The 21,213-nt window shown below is 44.6% G+C and overlaps 1 protein-coding gene across 7 annotated transcripts in view; it reads right to left on the bottom strand.

Annotated features, from left to right (window-relative positions):
- The window catches only part of LOC139059956 (ubiquitin carboxyl-terminal hydrolase 15-like), a 67,123-nt gene that overhangs the window by 18,289 nt on the left and 27,621 nt on the right, over window positions 1–21,213 (bottom strand). For 6 of the 7 annotated variants that reach the window (XM_070538610.1, XM_070538609.1, XM_070538611.1 and 3 more), the window contains 7 exons: window positions 19,778–19,861; window positions 16,116–16,207; window positions 15,923–15,988; window positions 14,709–14,837; window positions 7,979–8,049; window positions 4,623–4,685; window positions 912–1,177 (listed from right to left, as the gene is read on the bottom strand). In XM_070538610.1, the coding sequence (XP_070394711.1) occupies window positions 912–1,177; window positions 4,623–4,685; window positions 7,979–8,049; window positions 14,709–14,837; window positions 15,923–15,988; window positions 16,116–16,207; window positions 19,778–19,861 (771 nt within the window). The remainder of the gene's footprint in view (window positions 1–911; window positions 1,178–4,622; window positions 4,686–7,978; window positions 8,050–14,708; window positions 14,838–15,922; window positions 15,989–16,115; window positions 16,208–19,777; window positions 19,862–21,213) is intronic. The other variant, XM_070538612.1, reaches the window with a different exon arrangement.

Genomic DNA, 21,213 nt, shown 5'->3' with positions numbered 1-21,213 from the left:
GACAATCTGCAAAAAGGCAAACAGATATGCTTGGATGCATAATCTTGTAGTTGCCAAGCTACGCTGAAAGCAATCGTTCCTGGGAGAGGTGCATGACTCTAGACGAACTGGTCGAATTCCAAGTACGTTCCTTGGAATTCTCATTGGACCATCCTCAAAAGATGCCTGAAAGAAGTAACTGCAAAATGTGTTACGAGGACTGCAAAGTTGAACAAAAACCAGATGTTTTGTGGGAAAGGTGCAGAGCGTACTTATGCTTCACAAAATCCAGGAATTGCTTCACTGTATGGCATGAGCGATGAAGTGGTCTGTTTCTTTTTTTTGTATCCGAAGAACAGCGGTGTACTGAGCATTTATTTTTTCAGACATTACTCATGGGTTATTTATCTTTAAAATGCATATTCTGAATTTCCTTTGATATTAATGTTTTTGTAGAGATGTTTCTTTATTGTTTCTATAAATGGCAGCAAGAATAACGCTTTCTAGGATTTTTATGTTTTAACTAATAATTTTTTTTTTGTTCGGCAACGTACGTGTTTGGAAAGAGCATTTCATTATGCACAATATGCTATGCTGCAATGTGTGCTGCAATATTTGTAGTGTCAAATAATCTTTTTCCGAGATCTGTAAGAAACTACCATTTTCTCGCGGCAACTAAGAGTTAAGGTCAAAATTTTCAACATCACAGTATTCCTAGCAGTTCTCACCTTCACCTCCCTTTCTGAGGTCTAGGTCAACCTCGCGAGTTAAGAACTTGCCCGTGATTGCCCATCTTTGGTTTTGTGAACGGTTGCTTTTGTTACTGCATGGATGAATACCACTTCAAGTCACATTACTAATTGTCCACAATCTGATTACAAAACATATTTGTAAAACGTTTCCAACTTTTAGTTGAGCAAGAAGACACTCACGTCCGCTTTGGTCTCGTCGAAGTAGTGGGCGCGCACCTTGGGCAGCCAGTCGGCCCCCAGGTAAGTACGTGGTGCCAGCTGCAGGGGCTGGCCGTTGTCCACCAGGGTGGCCAGGTTGAGCGAGCTGTTCTCGTTGATGCAGTGCAGCGTGAACAGGCGCCGCTTCTTGTTCGGGCATTCCTTGGGTGGCGGCTCAGCAGCAGTCGTCTCGCTGGCCATCTCCTCATCCACGTCGGCAAACAGCTCGTCTTCTCCGTTCTGAACCTCTGCGTTCCCCACCCCCAAGGGATGCCGTATGCATGAAGAGAGAGAGGGAGAAGAGGGACATGGGGCACCGGAGGAAAGGCAGTCAAAACTGGCACTGTGAAAGCCACACACCAATGGCTGAGAGAGGGACAAAACTGCACTTGTCAAGCATTAAGTAGGCAGGCAACACATTAAGGCAAACATTTTATATCATCGACTCTCGTTCGTTCGACCTCGGTTTCAGATTTTTCGCTTAATTCAAACACGGTGGAAAGTCCCAGTGAGAAACCGTTCATTTCTATGGAAGGAAAACTTGCTTAGTTTGAATGCGAGAGCATGCTGCATCGTTTAATTAAACCTCTGCAATGCCCCCCCCCCCCCTATGCATGCACTGGTTACCAAAAGTTTGAAAACAATAACTTCAGCAGACGGCGCGCTGCTGCTTCCCTAGGCATGAGTCTGTTTTATTTATTTTTTAGTAGCCAATGCTCCTTCTGCCCATGAAGCCATTAGTTTCCGCTAGTTTTGTGTCGTGTCGCGTTGCGGCAGCATTAAAACGTGTCGGTGCTCTTCACTGCGTGCTGGTTGAGTCATGCTTTAAGAGCAAGAATCAAAAAGACACTATTTTAAGCAACGAAAAAGATGAATTAATTCATTAGTCTACCATTTATTCAACCTTTTGGACAATTCGACCAAATCTTGCGGTCCCGCATGGGTCCAAGTAACAAAAAGTCAACTGTATGACACAGCAAAGGCTACAGGCAGATTACCACAGGCAGTAATGGGGTCCATTAAAGAGAAAACTGTTGTGTTATGTAAGAAAACAGATGGAGCACTCAGAACTGAGAAAATGGGTCTGTCCTATTCACACATACTTTATAGTAAAAGCTCCACGATCAATACAAAAGTTGTTTCTTGAGAAAAAAATAGCTAGCTGCAACACTCGCTTCATTTAACAGGCGGGCAAGTTGTTCAGAGAGTGATGGCACAAGCACTGGACCCACCTTCTACTTCTGCAAAGCTTGTGCAGCCTTGTGCTTTCTTGATGTTTCATGCTGCTGTCTGGTTTAGCACTACCCAGCCAAAAAACTGGTGTTGTAGGCTACGCACATTATACAAATGCAGTTTTAAGCAGTCATCTATAAGTCGAGAAGTTTTTCGACACTCCTGTATGACATTCCTTCGACACTTTTCGACATTCTTTCAGCGATATCTAATGGTAGTCTTAGAGAAGTAAAACTGACAAGTTTTCAGGACCTGACAACAGCAGAAAATGATAAAAAGGGGGCATTCCATTTCCCAGATCCAGAACTGCATGACAGGCATAAAAACTATATATCCTTGAAGAATGCCACAAGTAGCTGCAACATGTATCAAATACAGTCGAATCTAATTAATTCGCACACCGCTTAATTCTAACTTTTGGTTTATTCAAACTGATGCTGCTAAGTCTCGTCAAAGTTATGTCTATTCCAATGGGCAAAAACACCCAGTAATTTGAACGCGCAAACATTTGCGATGGCTAATTCGAACATACTTAGCTCCGACAATGCTCTCAACAACGTGCCAAATCATGCGGTGGTGCCTTCGACCAGCATTCCTCTGACCCCACCATAGAGGAAGAGCTTAGGAGAGACCCCTCAATGCCCCAAGCGGAAAACAGGGGGAAAAAAAAATGTGCCAGAAATTTGTGTGCAGGCGTGTGCAAGAGCACATCACTTGTCGGTGGCGGGTGTACTGTACAGTAAATGACCGATTTTCCAGATCCCCAAGTTTTCGGACATGCCCAATAATTCGGACGTCTTCGCGGCACTGCACCCCATAGAGTCAATTGTGCCCCTGTCACACGGGCACCCACGAACTCCATTTAACTCCTTCGTCGTTACATCAACATAGTTGCGCTCCATGTCACATGGCCTCAATTGTGCCAAGGACGTTAGATGGAGATTTTGCCAAAGGGAGTTCGGCAATGACCATTACGGCTGGATGGAGTACACTTGTTCCCGGGTAGCTACAGCTGCGAAGAAAACCATGCTAATAACGTAACGTCGTCACAACTGGCTCACTTACAAATGATAGTGTTTTTTTTTTTTTGCCTTGATTGGAGTTTCCACGTAATTTGAGTTTTTAATTTGTTTTTAACAACATAGTGCCTGTACACTCTACACCAATGCGTCACCATGCTGTATGCGGAAATGTTCCGTCATTTCGTTTGTTTATCAGTTTTGTCACTCATCTGGAAGCAGTTGAGCTCACTGCGAGCACACACACAATTACACAGCATTGAATTAACTCGAAGCGCACCAGTCGAACGTGACCCACGCTGCCCACACACGAAAGCGAGAGCGCAGTGTAGCCACCATCGCTTTCAACTTCACTATGCTTGGAAAACTAATCTTGCAGTAACATAAAGAAAACTTTCTCGCTGTGATTTTTACCTTTAAACTACCTTTAATGGCTACTGTGTATGTGAGCAGTTGCACGCAGCAGCAAGTATGTGCAGCAGTGCCATTTCTGTCCCATGCGGCGCCTGTCGAAAGCTCACATAGGGCCGTGTAGCATGGCCACAACTCCATTGTTGAAAATCTCCGTTATGGAGTTTCACATCAACGGTGTTCACGGGTGCCCATGTGACAGGTGTATAGGAACGTCTAAAATTTCGGATGCAAAGGGCCTTTGCCATCCAATTTTCCGGACTTTTTGCCATGACCGCAGGTCCGAAATGGCATTAATCGAAGCCACCACCACCGCCATTTTGATTATCGTGCCGCTTCGAGCTGGCGCTCTCGCATACAGATCCTCTGGCAGCCGTAGCCACACCACTGCAACGCTAGGCCTAGCTACTTCTGCGTGTGCTACCAAGCTTCTTGCTGTTCGGTGCCGTGTTTTTCATTGAAACAAGTCACTGCTGTTAGCAATGGTGCCGACTTCGCCTTAGTAATCCTCGCCAACGGCTTCAGAGTATGGAAAGCATGGTGTGTTGCATAATGCTGGTTCCCAAAAGTTAACTTCGCCCCAATACAGCAGTCTTACACAGCGAAGCATACCAAAAGTTCCAAGGGGCAATAGTCGAGGGATGTGGTATGTTTCCTTGAATTATACACACGTGCACCCACCGTCTCCTATCACAGTATGAGCCCCGATACGATTAATAACTGACTGTGTTTTTGTAAACACGTGTGAATAAATCCTCTAAACCTTCCCACTCGTGTTAGCTCAGTGCACATGTGCCACTTTATGCGAGTCCTCTATTCAATTAGCTTTTTTTAATTCGAACAAGTTTTTGGGCTCCTTCCAGTTCGAATTATCAAGATTCGACTGTACTATCAATGTCACACTACACATGCAAGCCTTTACAGAAAGCTCTGTTCTGTATGAAGGTGCTCAGAGATTAAATCCTCTCCTCACAAATGTGTGGCACTTCCTTAGCTACATCATCTATTCAAGCTTTGTGCCAATGCTTACTAGGGACCGACTTCATCTTCTTCTTGTTTGATCCCCTAATATCTTTCCGGCGTTTGCAAGACTCTGAAATATAACATACGAAACTACGTGTCCAGTGGAGGACTTGTATTTAAGTTAAACTTTATGCTCTGCCAAGACAGCACTGAGGACTGACAAAGTGCTAAAAGAAGGGGAGAGTGACACTTAGATCATAGCAGAGTTGATTGATTTACTGACTGCATCTGCATTCTAAAGCGAGATCCAAGAGATAAGGCAGTGGAGTGTTCCAGAATAATTTTGACAGTCTAATGTTCTCTAACGAGCATGGAAACAGAGGGCAATGATGGCCAACTGGTAGCAGCACGAGCAAGCGGGGTCAGCCACAGAAATGGGCAGAAATGCCAAAGAGGTTCAAATTCTAATAACATAACGAAGGAGCAGGTGATGTGACAGAAATCACAGGAAGCTCATCGAATGATGATGACTTCATGCGCAAACAGAACACAGCTGACAGATGAAGATACTAGGGAGTTAAACACATGCCAAGAAGTTTCTCTGTGGCACAAGCCTTCTGCAAGACACACCAGGAGTGAGGTTAGTGCCTTGGGATGAGGCCGGCCTGAGTCATTTCATATGCCCTCCTTATAATTGCACGGAAGGGAATCATGACCACTTCCATACAGTAAGCTAGAGGGGTGCTAGCAACAACAGGGCTGGTCCTGATGGCAATTGGACCACCCATTCAGAACACAATATGCAAGAACATACAAATTTGACATACAGGTACTATCATCTGCACTACACACATACTTTTAAGTGCTGGTCAGGAGCATTATCCTGGGCACAGGCAGACTTGTCAAATTCACTACCTTGCCACAGTTGATAGACTCACAGGGCTGCTGATTGAAAGCGCCGTGCGGATCATTGCGGCACAAGGCACACACACGTGTCAAGCTGGTGGTGCTTCAGCGACCCGAGAGGTGTTTATTTGTTTTCATATTGCGTGGCGTTTTAACCCTTTGACAGTCAATGACATAAATATACGGCGCCGCGAACAAGTCCAAAATTGGTCGATGCCTTATATTTACTGCGCCGTCTGTACGTTTAAAAAGCACGCCAATTTCCTAACTTTTTCTTTTCTGTCATGTGCTGCCACTATGTGGAGATACAAGGAATATTTTTCGAGCGCCTCCCTCTCTCGGTTTTCGTTGCATGGTTTGGTTTAGTGATAGTTTGCTCCTCTGCGCCTACATACCACCGCTTGCACATTGGTGTGCGCGCGTGCTTGCGGCCGTTTGAATTTTGTTTTGCGGGCGGTTTCGGCTTTTTGCGCTTGCGAAACTGATGGCTATCTCATTCCTAATCGCTCAAAGGGCGACTGCTTGTTTCTAGCTCGTTTAGCGCTCACAGGGGTTTGCATAGGAAGGATGCCGCCGTGCATGCGTTTCCGTTTCTTTTCTTTTTTTTTTTTAGGACTCGCGAAAACTAATTGCCCTAGCTGGTGGCGATAAGATGAAGATTAGCGGAAGTTTGTCACACGTGTTGATTTTTTTTATAGGCACACAACCAGTTTTCTTGAGTGCGCACAACTACGCAGTTCGATTACGCTATGGACGTACGTATTAGTGTAAGAGCAGGAACATTTGAGGCTTGCGAAATATTCTCATGTGTGGATTTTCAAAGCCTTGAACTATGTGCATAAAGATGTGTCAAATTTTTAATTCTCATAGGTTTATTTCCTTTTTTTATTGTTATTATTAATTAATGAAGAGTGCATATATAGCAACGCAAAATATTTTTTTTCTCCCTTTACAGTCACCCTAGAAAAACTATGTAAATTTTTTACGAAATAAGTCCACAAGACGAATCGGAATTAAAAAAAATCTACCCTGGGCGGTCGCATATGGCGAAAAAAATCTACCCTCAAAGGGTTAAGGTGGAGACAGGAAACCGAAATGAAATCGAGCTGGTGGGCAACGCTGAATGCTACCGAAGCAAAACATGATGCCCACGTCGTGCCACCTGCAGCAGGGAACGGCGGCGCGTTTGGATTATTGCCTACTAAAAGCATGCAGCATGTTACCCATGGCACTATGAACCACGTGGTGTAAAACAGATAGGTGAAGATGCTTATTGCAATAGGCTTGGCGGCGATCGCTGTGAATGGTGGCATGCGACGACCCTGGTGGAGATTTGCTGGTACTGAAATAAGAAACTGGGCATGCCGTCGTTTTCACGCGAGACAGGTGGGCTACATACCGTTATCGATTGCATGTAAACAAGATAAGGCCCGATGTGCGCGCGATCTTGCGGCCGAAGGCACATTTTGGCTATCACCTATTAAAAGCGTGCACTATGCTTCCGATGGCACCACGAACGGTGAAACAGACAGGCGAAGATGCTCATCGCAATAGGATTGGCAGTGATAGCTGTGAATGCCACGTGCAACGACCCTGGAGGAGATTTGCTGGTACTGAAATTAGAAACTGAGTGTGCAGTGGCGTTTTCACACGAGGCGGGCGGGCGAGTATTAGACTGAAGCTGCCACGGCAGGCAGCTATATACTTTTCTCGATCGCATGCACCTCTCGCATCTTATGGTTTACATGGGGCCTAGCAGCCGGAAAACATATCATACGATCGCAGTTTGGAGACTCACTGAACGGTGCCAAAATATCTTGTTTTGTGGGAACATATAAACCAGCAAAAAATGGGCTGAGCTCTACTGGGTCACTTTCTGTCTTCTCGATTGAGATTGTTGGCACCGGGAAAACGTACTTAATGGGAACGTACCAATGAGGTTATACTGTATATTCTAGAGGCTTTAGCTAGTCTGCCATGATCTGTGCAAGGAGTAAAGAAATATGGTATATCAAATGCCATAGAAGACACTGAAGACGAGATCATTTGGGCTGTTGATAGGGATAAGGAGGCTCCCGAAAGCGACAGTGAGCGACGCCCACTCACTGCAGCTCGGAGGAAACAGCTTTTCACCATCATTCTTTATTTCACCATGAAAAAATGGTGCGTGAACAACCAAGGGCGTTGTATTTACAATTTCTCGGTGTGTCATCATCAAAGGCATTGCACTTTTTACTTCTGGTCGTAAAATCGAGTGCATGTTACAATTGAAGGTGCATTATAGAATGGTGTATATAGTACAGCAGTTGGTTCATCTTCAAAGTAAGTTGAAACAGCGACGAAGAATAAAACATGCGCAAGAGGACAAGCACTTGTCCTGTGGCGAGCATTTGCTTTCTTGTTCTTATTCAGTTGTACTGTTCCAGCATACTTTGAACAACATGGACCATGAAGCCCATTGCGAGAGTAACAGATGCCTCCTTACTCAGAGCCAGTGGCAATGTGCAAAAAACTCACCTCCATTCTGCTCCTCCATACTTTCGCTCTCGCACCACTTGTCACCTGGTTTTGGGGGTGTCACGTACCTCCTGGGAAAAAGGCGAAGGAGGAGGCGATAGAAAGCAGAATTTAATTCTGAGGTTTTCATGCACCAGAACCATGACTCTAATTATGAGGCATGCCGTAGTGGAGGACTTCAACTTAATTTTTAACCACCTGGGGTTCTTTAACGTGTAACCAATGCACGGCACATGAGCATTTTTGCATTCTGCGCCCACCCAAATGCGGCCGCCGTGGCGTGAATCAAACGTGCGACTTCAAGCTCAGAAATTGGGTGATAGGAAAAGGGGTGAAGGTTTGGGAAAGGCAAAATGAGCGCCAGCATAGTGTCTTACAAAAGTTACTAGAAGAAAATTTGACGCTGCAATACTTCAGTTACCATACGAATTATGGGTGGAAAACATGGATTGGTCCAGTATTCGTGCATGTAGCATCAGATATTCCTGTAACATTATTTATTCCACATCATCTTTCTATATTTCCTAGCAATCATGAAAACAGCAAGTATCTGTACGTACAAGAAATTGTAGCAAATAGTTGCACTTAGAACACAATACATTTTGTTGAAGATGGCCAATTTGTGCAAAGTCAAAAAATTATGTGAAGCCAAAAGGACCAAGTCTAGGCATATCTGTAAGATTATGCCTATGCTTGCTAATATTTAGGATTCTTTAATTTTTTAAAGGGAACTCTATAGGTGCAAGAGTTCACCCTCAGTAACGTTTCATAAAAGGCACTGCCGCGAAATGTAAAACTAGAGAAAAAATAATTATACAGACCCTACATCTCCATATATACTCTACATCTCATCTCCATACCATATCATCCAGAGTCTTCACCCAATCAAAAGATTGCTTAATGCTACAAAAATCCTGCATTGAAGTTATCATCAGTGGGACTTGTTCTTTTCCTGCCTGCTGACTGCTTTAATTTTCTGCTCACTGCTTTAATTTTCTATTGCTACCCTCCTTTTTTTTTTCTTTCAAGAGCTTTCTAGAGTGTTACGGGAAAATATTTATAAAGCGTCTCAACTACTGGTTGTATGTAGTTCTATACAATATTTGATCACAAACTTTTTTTACCTAGACACCATGATACCTTCACCTTTGGGGGGCAAATTACAAAACGGGTGGGCCATGACTCCCAATATTACAGCAGAACATTTCTTCCATGGGTTTCTGAAATACTTCTGCACACTGTATCTAGTGCTCAAACACTTTACTATCCTTTGTTAATTCTGTGGTGTCTAGATACCCCACTATAGCTCATGTTTCAATATATTTTGCCTCATTTTGTTAGTTCTGTTCCAGTAGGGTGCCTGGCTATGACTAATGTTTCAGTTCTTAGGAGTCTCTTATGTTGGTGTTCCCTATGCTGTGCCCACAAAGGCTAAGTCCACCAGCAGCCAGGAGACTGGCTGCTGGTGATGCCCTTGCGATGCATAAGTTTCATCACGAGAGCATAGGCCAAAAAGGAAGCCAAGAAAGAGCATAGCAGCACAGCCCATCTCATTATTAAATCAAATTACCGTGTTTGCTCGAATCTAACGCGCATATTTTTTCCGATAAAACGGGGCCAAAAAAGGCTTGCACATTAGAATCGAGTACGACCCTAAATCTGCGTTACCATGTCGCCATCAGCATTTCAATATGGCCGCCTCATACATGCTTCCGAGCCTAACTGCCGTAGTTTCCTCCATGTGCTGCAGTAACACGTGCTTAGATTAGTCCACCGTTTGTGTTTCTGTTTTCTGTGTTTGCTCGATCATCATGGAACTAGCAACTGCAAAGACATGCTGAGTTCATCATGACGCCGTCAGCACATGTGCAGAAAAGGATGGACATCAAGCCGCATCACAGGCTTGAAGTTCCTGAAGTGTCGTTAAGCAGAAATACAGGCGGGAAGAAACAGAGTGGACAGGACAGACGCTGTCCTGTCCACTCCATTTCTTCCACCCCATATTTACGCTTAACGACACTAGATGATGCACCAACTGGCTCAACAGTCTACGCTTCTGGAATTCCTGAAAATTGCGTGTGGGACTGGCGGAAACAGGAGGAGAGGCATTCCACCCCGGTAGCTGCTGTGCATGGTGCGACCGATTGCATGGCCCCATCTTGGAAGTGATCTGCTATGAGGACAGATTCTATGCATCTAAGAGCACCATGCTGTGTTCGCGTTTAAGCGAGAGGCAGCATGAAGGTCAATTTGCTAGCTCCTGCTACCGTACCTCTTCACTCCAACATATTGATAGCGAGTTTCCACGGTCATCGTATGAGATATTTTCACGTTTGCTTCTGCGTGCATGTCAACACGCTCGTTAATTTAGTTAAAAAGCAAGTGTCTACAAGTTTATGCAGCCGATAAAAGTACTGTCCTTACTTCGTATAGTTCTCTACCAATTTGCTATCTCAATCGATGCTTCACCTTTCGGGCGAAACGCTTTTTTGTTCATTACAACTTTAGTACATTGGAAGTAAACCTGCTTTTCCAAACGAGAAAAAGTATTATTTCTGTATGAAAGCATGAGGTGCAAGTTTTTTTGTCACGAAAAACGCATGCGTTACAATCGAGGGGGCGTTTGAATTGATTAAATGCGGTATGCCTTTAAACGTGTTATAGCTGAGCAACAACATTTGGCAGGCATCTATGCCAAATTGAAATCAAACAAAATTTACAAGAGTAACAGCACCAGTTAGCAAGGCTCTTTCTAGTGCAAGCCTTGCTACTCTGTGGCGCAAGCCTTCTGCAAGACACACCAGGAGTGAGGTTAGTGCCTTGGGATGAGGCCGGCCTTAGTCGTTTTATATGCCCTCCTTATAATTGCACGGAAGGGAATGCATGACTGCTTCCATACAGTAAGCTAGAGGGGTGCTAGCAACAACAGGGCTGGTCCTGATGGCAATTGGACCATCCATTCAGAACACAATATGCAAGAACATACAAACTTGATTGATATACAGGTACTATCATCTGCACAACACGCATACTTTAAGTGCTGGTCAGGAGTATTATGCTGGACACAGCCAGACTTGCCAAATTCACTACCTTGCCACAGTTGATAGACTCACAGGGCTGCTGATTTCGCTCAAAATTCCAACATGGCATAACCCGCATTTCGAGAACATCTCAGAAATATGCAAGCCAATTACTGGTTATAGAAGGCAAGCTGGTCCGTTTTACTTTTGTGCCATGCCAGCTACATGGCGCTGCATTGAAAAGCAAAGAGGCATTTGAGTTGTGAAAACCATTCGGTGCACCAGTTCTTGCTTTTGCTCTGTAATCTATGACGCAATAGAGCAAATCCTCATCAATTTTACCCTGTCACTAGTTGAGAAAATCAAATAATTTGGACTAGCTTTCAAGATCCAGCAGATGTAGGCGTCATTCTGTGGCAGGAAACCCTTATCAATTCGGTGATACATGGCATCGCAGCAGTTGATTTGGACAAGCCTCAGAGCATGGCATTTGATTTCATGCTATCACTGCTCGAAAAATGCTATCACTGCTCGAAAAATGCTATCACTGCTCGACAAATGCTATCACTGCTCGACAAATGCTATCACTGCTCGACAAATGCTATCACTGCTCGACAAATGCTATCACTGCTCGACAAATGCTATCACTGCTCGACAAATGCTATCACTGCTCGACAAATGCTATCACTGCTCGACAAATGCTATCACTGCTCGACAAATGCTATCACTGCTCGACAAATGCTATCACTGCTCGACAAATGCTATCACTGCTCGACAAATGCTATCACTGCTCGACAAATGCTATCACTGCTCGACAAATGCTATCACTGCTCGACAAATGCTATCACTGCTCGACAAATGCTATCACTGCTCGACAAATGCTATCACTGCTCGACAAATGCTATCACTGCTCGACAAATGCTATCACTGCTCGACAAATGCTATCACTGCTCGACAAATGCTATCACTGCTCGACAAATGCTATCACTGCTCGACAAATGCTATCACTGCTCGACAAATGCTATCACTGCTCGACAAATGCTATCACTGCTCGACAAATGCTATCACTGCTCGACAAATGCTATCACTGCTCGACAAATGCTATCACTGCTCGACAAATGCTATCACTGCTCGACAAATGCTATCAGCAGCAGCAGCAGCAGCCTGGTTACGCCCACTGCAGGGCAAAGGCCTCTCCCATACTTCTCCAACAACCCCGGTCATGTACTAATTGTGGCCATGCCGTGCCTCCAAACTTCTTAATCTCATCCGCCCACCTAACTTTCTGCCGCCCCCTGCTACGCTTCCCTTCCCTTGGGATCCAGTCCGTAACCCTTAATGACCATCGGTTATCTTCCCTCCTCATTACATGTCCTGCCCATGCCCATTTCTTTTTCTTGATTTCAACTAAGATGTCATTAACTCGCGTTTGTTCCCTCACCCAATCGGCTCTTTTCTTATCCCTTAACATTACACCTGTCATTCTTCTTTCCATAGCTCGTTGCGTCGTCCTCAATTTGAGCAGAACCCTTTTCGTAAAGCCTCCAGGTTTCTGCCCCGTATACGTGAGTACTGGTAAGACACAGCTATTATATACTTTTCTCTTGAGGGATAATGGCAACCTGCTGTTCATGATCTGGGAATGCCTGCCAAACGCACCCCAGCCCATTCTTATTCTTCTGATTATTTCCGTCTCATGATCCGGATCCGCCGTCACTATCTGCCCTAAGTAGATGTATTCCCTTACGACTTCCAGGGCCTCACTGCCTATTGTAAATTGCTGTTCTCTCCCGAGATTGTTAAGCATTACTTTAGTTTTCTGCAGATTAATTTTTAGGCCAACTCTTCTGCTTTGCCTCTCCAGGTCAGTGAGCATGCATTGCAATTGGTCCCCTGAGTTACTAAGCAAGGCAATATCATCAGCGAATCGCAAGTTACTAAGGTATTCTCCATTAACTTTTATCCCGAATTCTTCCCAATCCAGGTCTCTGAATACCTCCTGTAATCACGCTGTGAATAGCATTGGAGAAATCGCATCTCCCTGCCTGACGCCTTTCTTTATTGGGATTTTGTTGCTTGCTTTATGGAGAACTACAGTGGCTGTGGAGCCGCTATAGATATCTTCCAGTATTTTTACATATGGCTGGTCTACACCCTGATTCCGTAATGCCTCCATGACTGCTGAGGTTTCGACAGAATCAAACGCTTTCTCGTAATCAATGAAAGCTATATATAAGGGTTGGTTATATTCCGCACATTTCTCTATCACCTGATTGATAGTGTGAATATGATCTATTGTTGAGTAGCCTTTACGGAATCCTGCCTGGTGCTTTGCTTGACAGAAGTCTAAGGTGCTCCTGATTCTATTTGCGATTACCTTAGTAAATAGTTTGTAGGCGACGGACAATAAGCTGATCGGTCTATAATTTTTCAGGTCTTTGGCGTCCCCTTTCTTATGGATTAGGATTATGTTAGCGTTCTTCCAAGATTTCGGTACGCTCGAGGTCATGAGGCATTGCGTATACAGGGTGGCCAGTTTCTCTAGAACAATCTGTCCACCATCCTTCAACAAATCTGCTGTTACCTGATCCTCCCCAGCTGCCTTCCCGCTTTGCATATCTCCCAAGGCTTTCTTTACTTTTTCCGGCGTTACCTTTGGGATTTCGAATTCCTCTAGACTATTTTTTCTTCCATTATCGTCGTGGGTGCCACTGGTACTGTATAAACCTCTATAGAACTCCTCAGCCACTTGAACTATCTCATCCATATTAGTAATGATATTGCCGGCTTTGTCTCTTAACGCATACATCTGATTCTTGCCAATTCCTAGTTTCTTCTTCACTGTTTTTAGGCTTCCTCCGTTCCTGAGAGCATGTTCAATTCTATCCATGTTATACTTCCTTATGTCAGCTGTCTTACGCTTGTTGATTAACTTCGAAAGTTCTGCCAGTTCTATTCTAGCTGTAGGGTTAGATGCTTTCATACATTGGCGTTTTTTGATCAGATCTTTCGTCTCCTGCGATAGTTTGCTGGTATCCTGCCTAACGGAGTTACCACCGACTTCCATTGCACACTCCTTAATGATGCCCACAAGACTGTCGTTCATTGCTTCAACACTAATGTCCTCTTCCTGAGTTAAAGCCGAATACCTGTTCTGTAGCTTGATCTGGAATTCCTCTATTTTCCTTCTTACCGCTAACTCATTAATCGGCTTCTTATGTACCAGTTTCTTCCGTTCCCTTCTCAGGTCTAGGCTAATTCGAGTTCTTCAAATGCTATCACTGCTCGACAAATGCTATCACTGCTCGACAAATGCTATCACTGCTCGACAAATGCTATCACTGCTCGACAAATGCTATCACTGCTCGACAAATGCTATCACTGCTCGACAAATGCTATCACTGCTCGACAAATGCTATCACTGCTCGACAAATGCTATCACTGCTCGACAAATGCTATCACTGCTCGACAAATGCTATCACTGCTCGACAAATGCTATCACTGCTCGACAAATGCTATCACTGCTCGACAAATGCTATCACTGCTTGATAAATGCTATCACTGCTTGATAAATGCTATCACTGCTCGCAAAGTATTCGCAGGAACCCTTTTTGCCTTTCTCTTTCCCTCAACCAGCTTTTTTGCACTGTGTGCAAGCAGGATTCACTGAGGACGGCTGGCCCAAAAAACAAAGGGTCATCAGCACTCACACGAGGCACTTGAGGATGCGCTCGTAGAGCATGTCGTAGGTGCAGTCCTTGGCAGGCACAGACACGAAGAACGGGTAGCTGAACAGGTGGCAGCTTGGCACTGCCCGGCTGTTGGTATCGCACTGCGAGCTGGAACCACCACAGAAGACTTCAGCGGATGCAATCGAATGTAGTTGCATTAAGACAACAGAGAATAAGAAAAACTTTTGAGAAACCAGTACAGCAAATGTTTGATGTCTAATCTAATCTAGTGTCATGTTTTGTTTTCTCACTTAAGTTCTGTCTCTTCACCGCTTTGCAGAACAGATTTAATTATGATAGGAAATAAAAAAAGACTGGGGAAAGCTTTTGCAACAGATTTCACCAAATGTAACCGAATGAAGATCCATCCAGCGGTAAAATGCTGCTGATCAGTTGACTGGGGAAACAGTGGCTTCTTTTTTAACTCCCAAAAGAACTTTTATAGACAATGAAAAAAATAAAGTTCAGTGGCAAACTGACAAGCTATTTCATCACTGCTGAATAAAAGTGTGTTGGCTGCGGTTCGCGTGGCGTTGAGTGATGCTGTTCCGCATAACGTGTTATGCAGAGCACTGTCGCAAGACACCAAGTGGACCTTTGCTATTGAGTTTGTCACTGACTACCCCTATTTCCATATTTTTTAGAGCTTGCCTTTGGATAACACGATTTTCGGATCCCATGTTATTTTCTGGTTGCGTATAGATCGTATCAATGAGATTCCACTGTACTAGGAAGTAACAATGCATTCGAATCAAAATGTTACGTCATGTGCAGTTGGCGTCACCCTTGTGTACAGTATGGAAACGGCAGCCTCCAGGGTGCTCAGGAGCCAGCCAGCGGCGTCTAACGGTAGTTGCTTGGCCCAAGCATGCCCAGCAGCTCCCGTTACGTGTCGGCCCCAGCAGCGAGCATTAGACATCTGGCTGCATCAGGCGCACCCTGGAGGCCGCTGTTCCCACGCTCTACACAAGGGTGACGCCGACTGTAATGAATGTTTTGTGAGCGCGCAGGCTTTCACCTTCATCCCCTTCAGCGTATGCTAAAGTGACTGCCAACATTTTTTTTTAGAAGTCAATACTGCCTTCTTACAATTTCTTCCCTTCCTATTATAAATTTTTTTTAAAACAACTTCCCTGCACGAAGGAGTTACCAAGACAATGAAATAAGAGAAACAAGAGAAACTGCTCACCCACCTTTTTTCCCGCATATAGACAGGCAAAAACAATGTGGAGTTATCCAATGGCTGCGGCATCTCATACCTGCCCATAGGAATGAAAAAAAAAGAGAGAGAAAGGAGGACAACACTATTATGCCAACCACAAAAGACAAAGCAGGCATGACAAATTCTGTCACAAATTGGTCAGACGAAGAAAGGTGGGCACTTACACAAACACGTCACTCCGTTCGAGAGTGTCCACCTGATCAGAGTGTGTCAGCACCCTGAGAAACCGGTGTTTGTGAACTTCCGTCACCACGAGCTGCAATGCATGAAAGCATATACCGTATTTACTCGCATAATGATCGCACTCGCGTAATGATCGCACCCCTGAATTTTGTCGTCAAAATTCGATTTTTTTTATTTCCCGTGTAATGATCGCACCCTGAGCTTGCCGCAGCGATATGTCGTGTGCCAAGTCTAGCTAATAATGATCGCGCTTACCACCTGTCGAATGCTACGCGGACTTGTCTGCACACACCAAACATGCTTAAGTATATGCCTCATTTCATTACTTTCATCACTTTCCGCACTTCCGTGGCAAAAAGAGGTACAACCAAACTTGCCTTTATTATGGGTAGGCTTTATAATGGTTGCAGTCAACAACAACAAAAAAGGCGCCTTTCGATTCTTTTCATCTGCACTCGTGAGCACGCAACAAATCGCGCGCGGCAATGATAGTAGTCACGTTTACACTGATACGTTAAAAGTGTACCCTATTCATACGCCGACGCTTGTAACACAGCTAAGATATTCGCCCACCCTTAGCGGAAACGTGCCGTGTTAGGACAGCAGTGAAAACAGATGCCGCAGTTTCCGCAGCACGCCGGCCATGGGTTTCTGTCACTGGCAGCTAAGCGCGCCCATCTGTTTCTGTCCCCTCAAAGTGGACATGGCTACGTTAGTGCCACAAACTTGCCAATATTAACGATATTATTCATCACTGACACGGAAGAAACTGTTTTAATGCACGTAATGTACTCACTAGAAGAAAAAAAAGATCGCGTTCGGCGCGTTCGGCATGCTCCGCCGGCCGCCATTTTTGTTTTGGTGTCCCGCACCCACATCCCGCAGCAAACGCGGGACGAAAAAAAAAAAATTTTTTTGCGGGAAATTTAACCCGCGTAATGATCGCACCCCTGAATTTGCGTCAATTTTTTCTGACAAAAAAGTGCGATCATTATGCGAGTAAATACGGTAACATCTGCAGATACATACAGACCCGAAAGCATGGAAAAGAGTAAAATATTGCAGCAATGCCAGACCATAACAGCAATGGCTTGGGGAAATGTTGCAGCTCCAGAAAAGTATGCAAACACATCCGGATTTTATTGGAGCAGCAGCTACTGTATAGTTAGACCAGGTCCATTTGTTCTTTTAGCTGAAAAGTTTGCAATATCTTAGGTAACAGGTCGAAAAAATCCCTGCGATGCTTCATTTAGCCAAAGCCAGTATCTTTTAACGAAGCAAGAGATTGGTCTCGCGAAACTCCTTGGTTGCAGGTGGCAATTTCATATCTACAGAACATGCTGAAGTTTTACTTTCCATTTCGTACCATTTCATTTCAGCGTGTCGAGCGATTCTCAGTTTTTTTTTTTTTTTTACAGCAATCAGTATTTGGCAGAAGGCAGGGAGCCAGGATAAGCAGAATGGCTAATGGTCTTTGTGGCGCACGCCGTCTGCAAGACACTGCTTTTGAGCACGTGCAGTGCCTTGGGATGAGGCTGGCCTGAATCATTTGATGTACCCTCCTTGAACATCACAGAAGCAATTGCAAGATGCTTCCATGCGGTAAGGCAGAGGGCGTCTTAAGCTTGCCAAGTCGCCATTTCAAAAATGATGTGAACTTTTGACGAAATGGACCAGGGATCTTCCATAACACACCAGTTGCAAAACTTCCCAAAGGCCTCGTGCTTCAAAATGCTTTTTGAGCTTGACAACAAATGATCTCGGTACACAATGTTAAATTGTGGGGTTTAATGTCTCGAAGTTTCAAACGGGAGGGACTATGAAGGATGCTGCAGTGGGGAAGGGGGCTCTAGATTATTTTTTGATAATAGAGAGTTTTAGCCCAGCGGGTTTACGGCCAGCAGAGCGGAGCGGGCGAGCGGAGACGCGACTGCGCACAACGCTGAGGTGGCCAGCGGTTTTACGGAGCAGCGTTTACGCCCGCTGGAAAGCACTCCCCAGCGGAGGGTATACGCAGCGCGCGAGCGTGCGTAAGCGCGCGCAGGCGTGTATGGGAAATGCAAGATGGCAGCCGCGAACATGAACGCCGGCAGTTCTACAGCGACGACGGCGACTGCGGCGCTGACCCGTACATTAGTACTCAGTACATTATTAACAAATAATGTACTGAGAACATGTAATATATCTTTATTCAACATTTCTTGCATTATAAAAGCAAGCGTAATTCAAATTCATTCCTCAGTAACTCCTATTCACACCACTAGGTGGGGCAGCAGAGCGCTCCGCTCTTTACCCCGCTCGAGCGGGCAAGTGATCCGCCGGGCTAAAATTCTTTTTTCGCGAGCCGCTCCGCTGGCGCAACGGTGGAGACCGTGAGCGGAGCGAAACGTAAACCTGCTGAGCTAAAAGTCTCTAATCTGTGGCCCTTTAATGTGCACGCAAAAGGACGGTATATGTGCCTGTTTGAATTCCATCCCCATCAGAATACGCCCACCACAACAGGGAAAGGAACCGGTGACTTCGCACTCAGCAGTACAACACCATTGCCACTAAGCCAGTGCGGCATGTTGGCAAGCAATCTAAATGCAAATCCAGACGAACATATTTTTCAATCATTTCTTTTTTTTAGTTGAAGTGGATATTTTAAGAACCTTTTAATGCCTTTCATAATGACAATGAATTCCATCTTATCAATCACAGGTGAGGCAACAATCATCCCCCCCTCCGTCACAAGCATGCCTGGAGTTGAAATCACAGCATCAGAACTGGCATGACTGAGAAACTCTGAAAAAGCACGCCATCAGCTAAATTTAGCTCGAGGGTGACAAACAAAATGGCTGTCCATGAAGAGGCACAAAACAATTTTTAAGTTCACATATTATTAAAAAAAACCATAAGAAGCAACATCCCGACAGCCAGCAATGATACTATTATGACAAAAGCACCTCACTCTCCTGAAAAAGGGCACTGAGAAAGAAGGTAGATAAAAGTCAGCACACGATTCTATTGACATAATTCGAAACATCCACAGTTTTCAACAAAAATGCCTCCCTCCCTCGGATGCATCAACCACGACTGCACAAGAGTCTGCTCGTAGGGAATTACACTATGCATGTGCTGACATTAGTCAAAGGCGTCCCTCTTTGTACTTCATTTTCTCTGTGCATTCCTTCAGCTAAATACACTGTGCACAAACACAAAAGTTACTTGCGAAAGTCAACTTGATACAGCAGTGCGGCTTTCATGCCGAGCTCCAAAACGCCGACTCTGAGCACACTCGGAATAGCGAACTAAGTGAACCAGAATGAGACTGCAAAAGCATCCGGAACATTTGAGTGTGGTTGCAGGCAGCAAATACATCACAGGAACACAAAGCGCTCATGTTTTGCTGTTCCAGACTCCTTGTCAAGTTCAATCTGCCCTGTAACCATGCCTGTAAACATTGTCAAGTGTGCATGCAGCCAGTTGCATCTTTGCAGATACGTATGTGGTCACGTTGTTCACTGCATGCACAACTAAGTTTAAAAAAAAATAAACGGTTAGGCATTGCAAATGCCTTTTGCTTTAAGTTATGGTGGGATCAGCAGTTCTAATTAAGCAAGACTGGTAGTTGAAAAAGCGCACAGTAGTAGTCGCTACTGACCCTGTCGGCTGGGATGTCCATCAACCGAGATATGGAGTTGCACACATCCTGGATGGTGCTCATTTTTGAAACGGTCACCTTTATCTGCAAGGGGATCAAAGCAAGGTCAGGAGTGAAATTAATTCCTGCAACAAGAAAATGAATTCCACCCACCACACTAAAATCATTCTTAATGATAATACAGTGGAATCTCGTTAATTTGAACTGATACTGTGCTCCCATCATAATTATGCGTACAGTAAAACCTCGTTAATTTGGCCCCCATTAATTAATAAATTCGGTTAATTTGGTCGCACCATCTGGTACCGTCAAAGTTGTACACAAACCTATGGCACGAAACTTGTCGATTCGGACATAGATGATCGTACTTTGGCTAATTCTGACAGTTCCCAGTGCTCAGAGACATATGAGGCAGATGAGATCGGGTGGCACAAGGGGGAGTCCAAATCGCAACGCCAGCGACGGCGTCTTTGAGCAAATCATATTTCATGTGCATTTGATGTGCATTTCGTGAGCACCAAATCAACAAGAGTGCACCACGGCCTAAGGCAGTCCTCGGCATTCCTGTTGCTTTGTACTGTTACTTGCACATTTATATCTGGTTGTGATCGAGTGTATGAGGTTATATATTCATGCATTTTTGTAATAAACGCCAGTTGGAAGTCGGCCTTTGTCCTTGTTGCCTTTCTTGTGTTCTGTGTCCCCTTTTGCGCTGGTTACATCATGGAATACTAACTAGCCCACTCTCACACCTTGCTTTAGCGTAAATGCTGAGCTGCGCGCTAACACAAACACAGTCACCAAGAGATAATTCAGACTCAATGGGGACCGTCAAAGCACCCGATCGAGTGAAAAATACTGGATTAGCCAGGAAATTAGTGACGTGCTAGTCACGTGAAATATCACGAAATTGAAAGTACCTTTGAAAGTAATTTCAGAATACGGCCCAAGTTTGTCAACGCATTACTATGTGCACATACACTTGCCCTTGGCCTAAATTGCCTGTACTCACGCTTTTCTAGCAATGCCTTTTATGTTACTCTTCCTTTTACGTTTTTCACGCTTCCTCAGTGGCGAGAGCGACACTCCACCTGCATTATTAATGGCATCAGCTGGCCATGAAATGTGGCTGGTAAGAGCAGAAGGGAACTCGCACACCAAATCACGCAAATCGCAAATGCAGCCTTTAAAGACATTACAAAAATTCATAGTAGTGGTGGCCTTTACAACTTAGTGGCTTGTACATATTGTACTGCAGTTTGGGCATGACTGACGAGTACTAGATCGACTAGGCTTCAATAACTTCGGTTTCGAGGAGACGTGAGCGAGATGGCTGAAGATGTATCAAAATGAAAATATAGCTATACAGTAGTGCAAACGTAGTCTGAATTATCACACCATGCGCTATAAGCTGCCCAAAATTTTGGTTGTTCTTA

The sequence above is a fragment of the Dermacentor albipictus genome, chromosome 5 (genome assembly GCF_038994185.2).
Source record: "Dermacentor albipictus isolate Rhodes 1998 colony chromosome 5, USDA_Dalb.pri_finalv2, whole genome shotgun sequence".
Lineage (NCBI taxonomy): Eukaryota > Metazoa > Arthropoda > Arachnida > Ixodida > Ixodidae > Dermacentor > Dermacentor albipictus.
Note: the sequence above shows the minus strand (reverse complement) of the source record. Positions and strands in the feature narration are given on the sequence as shown.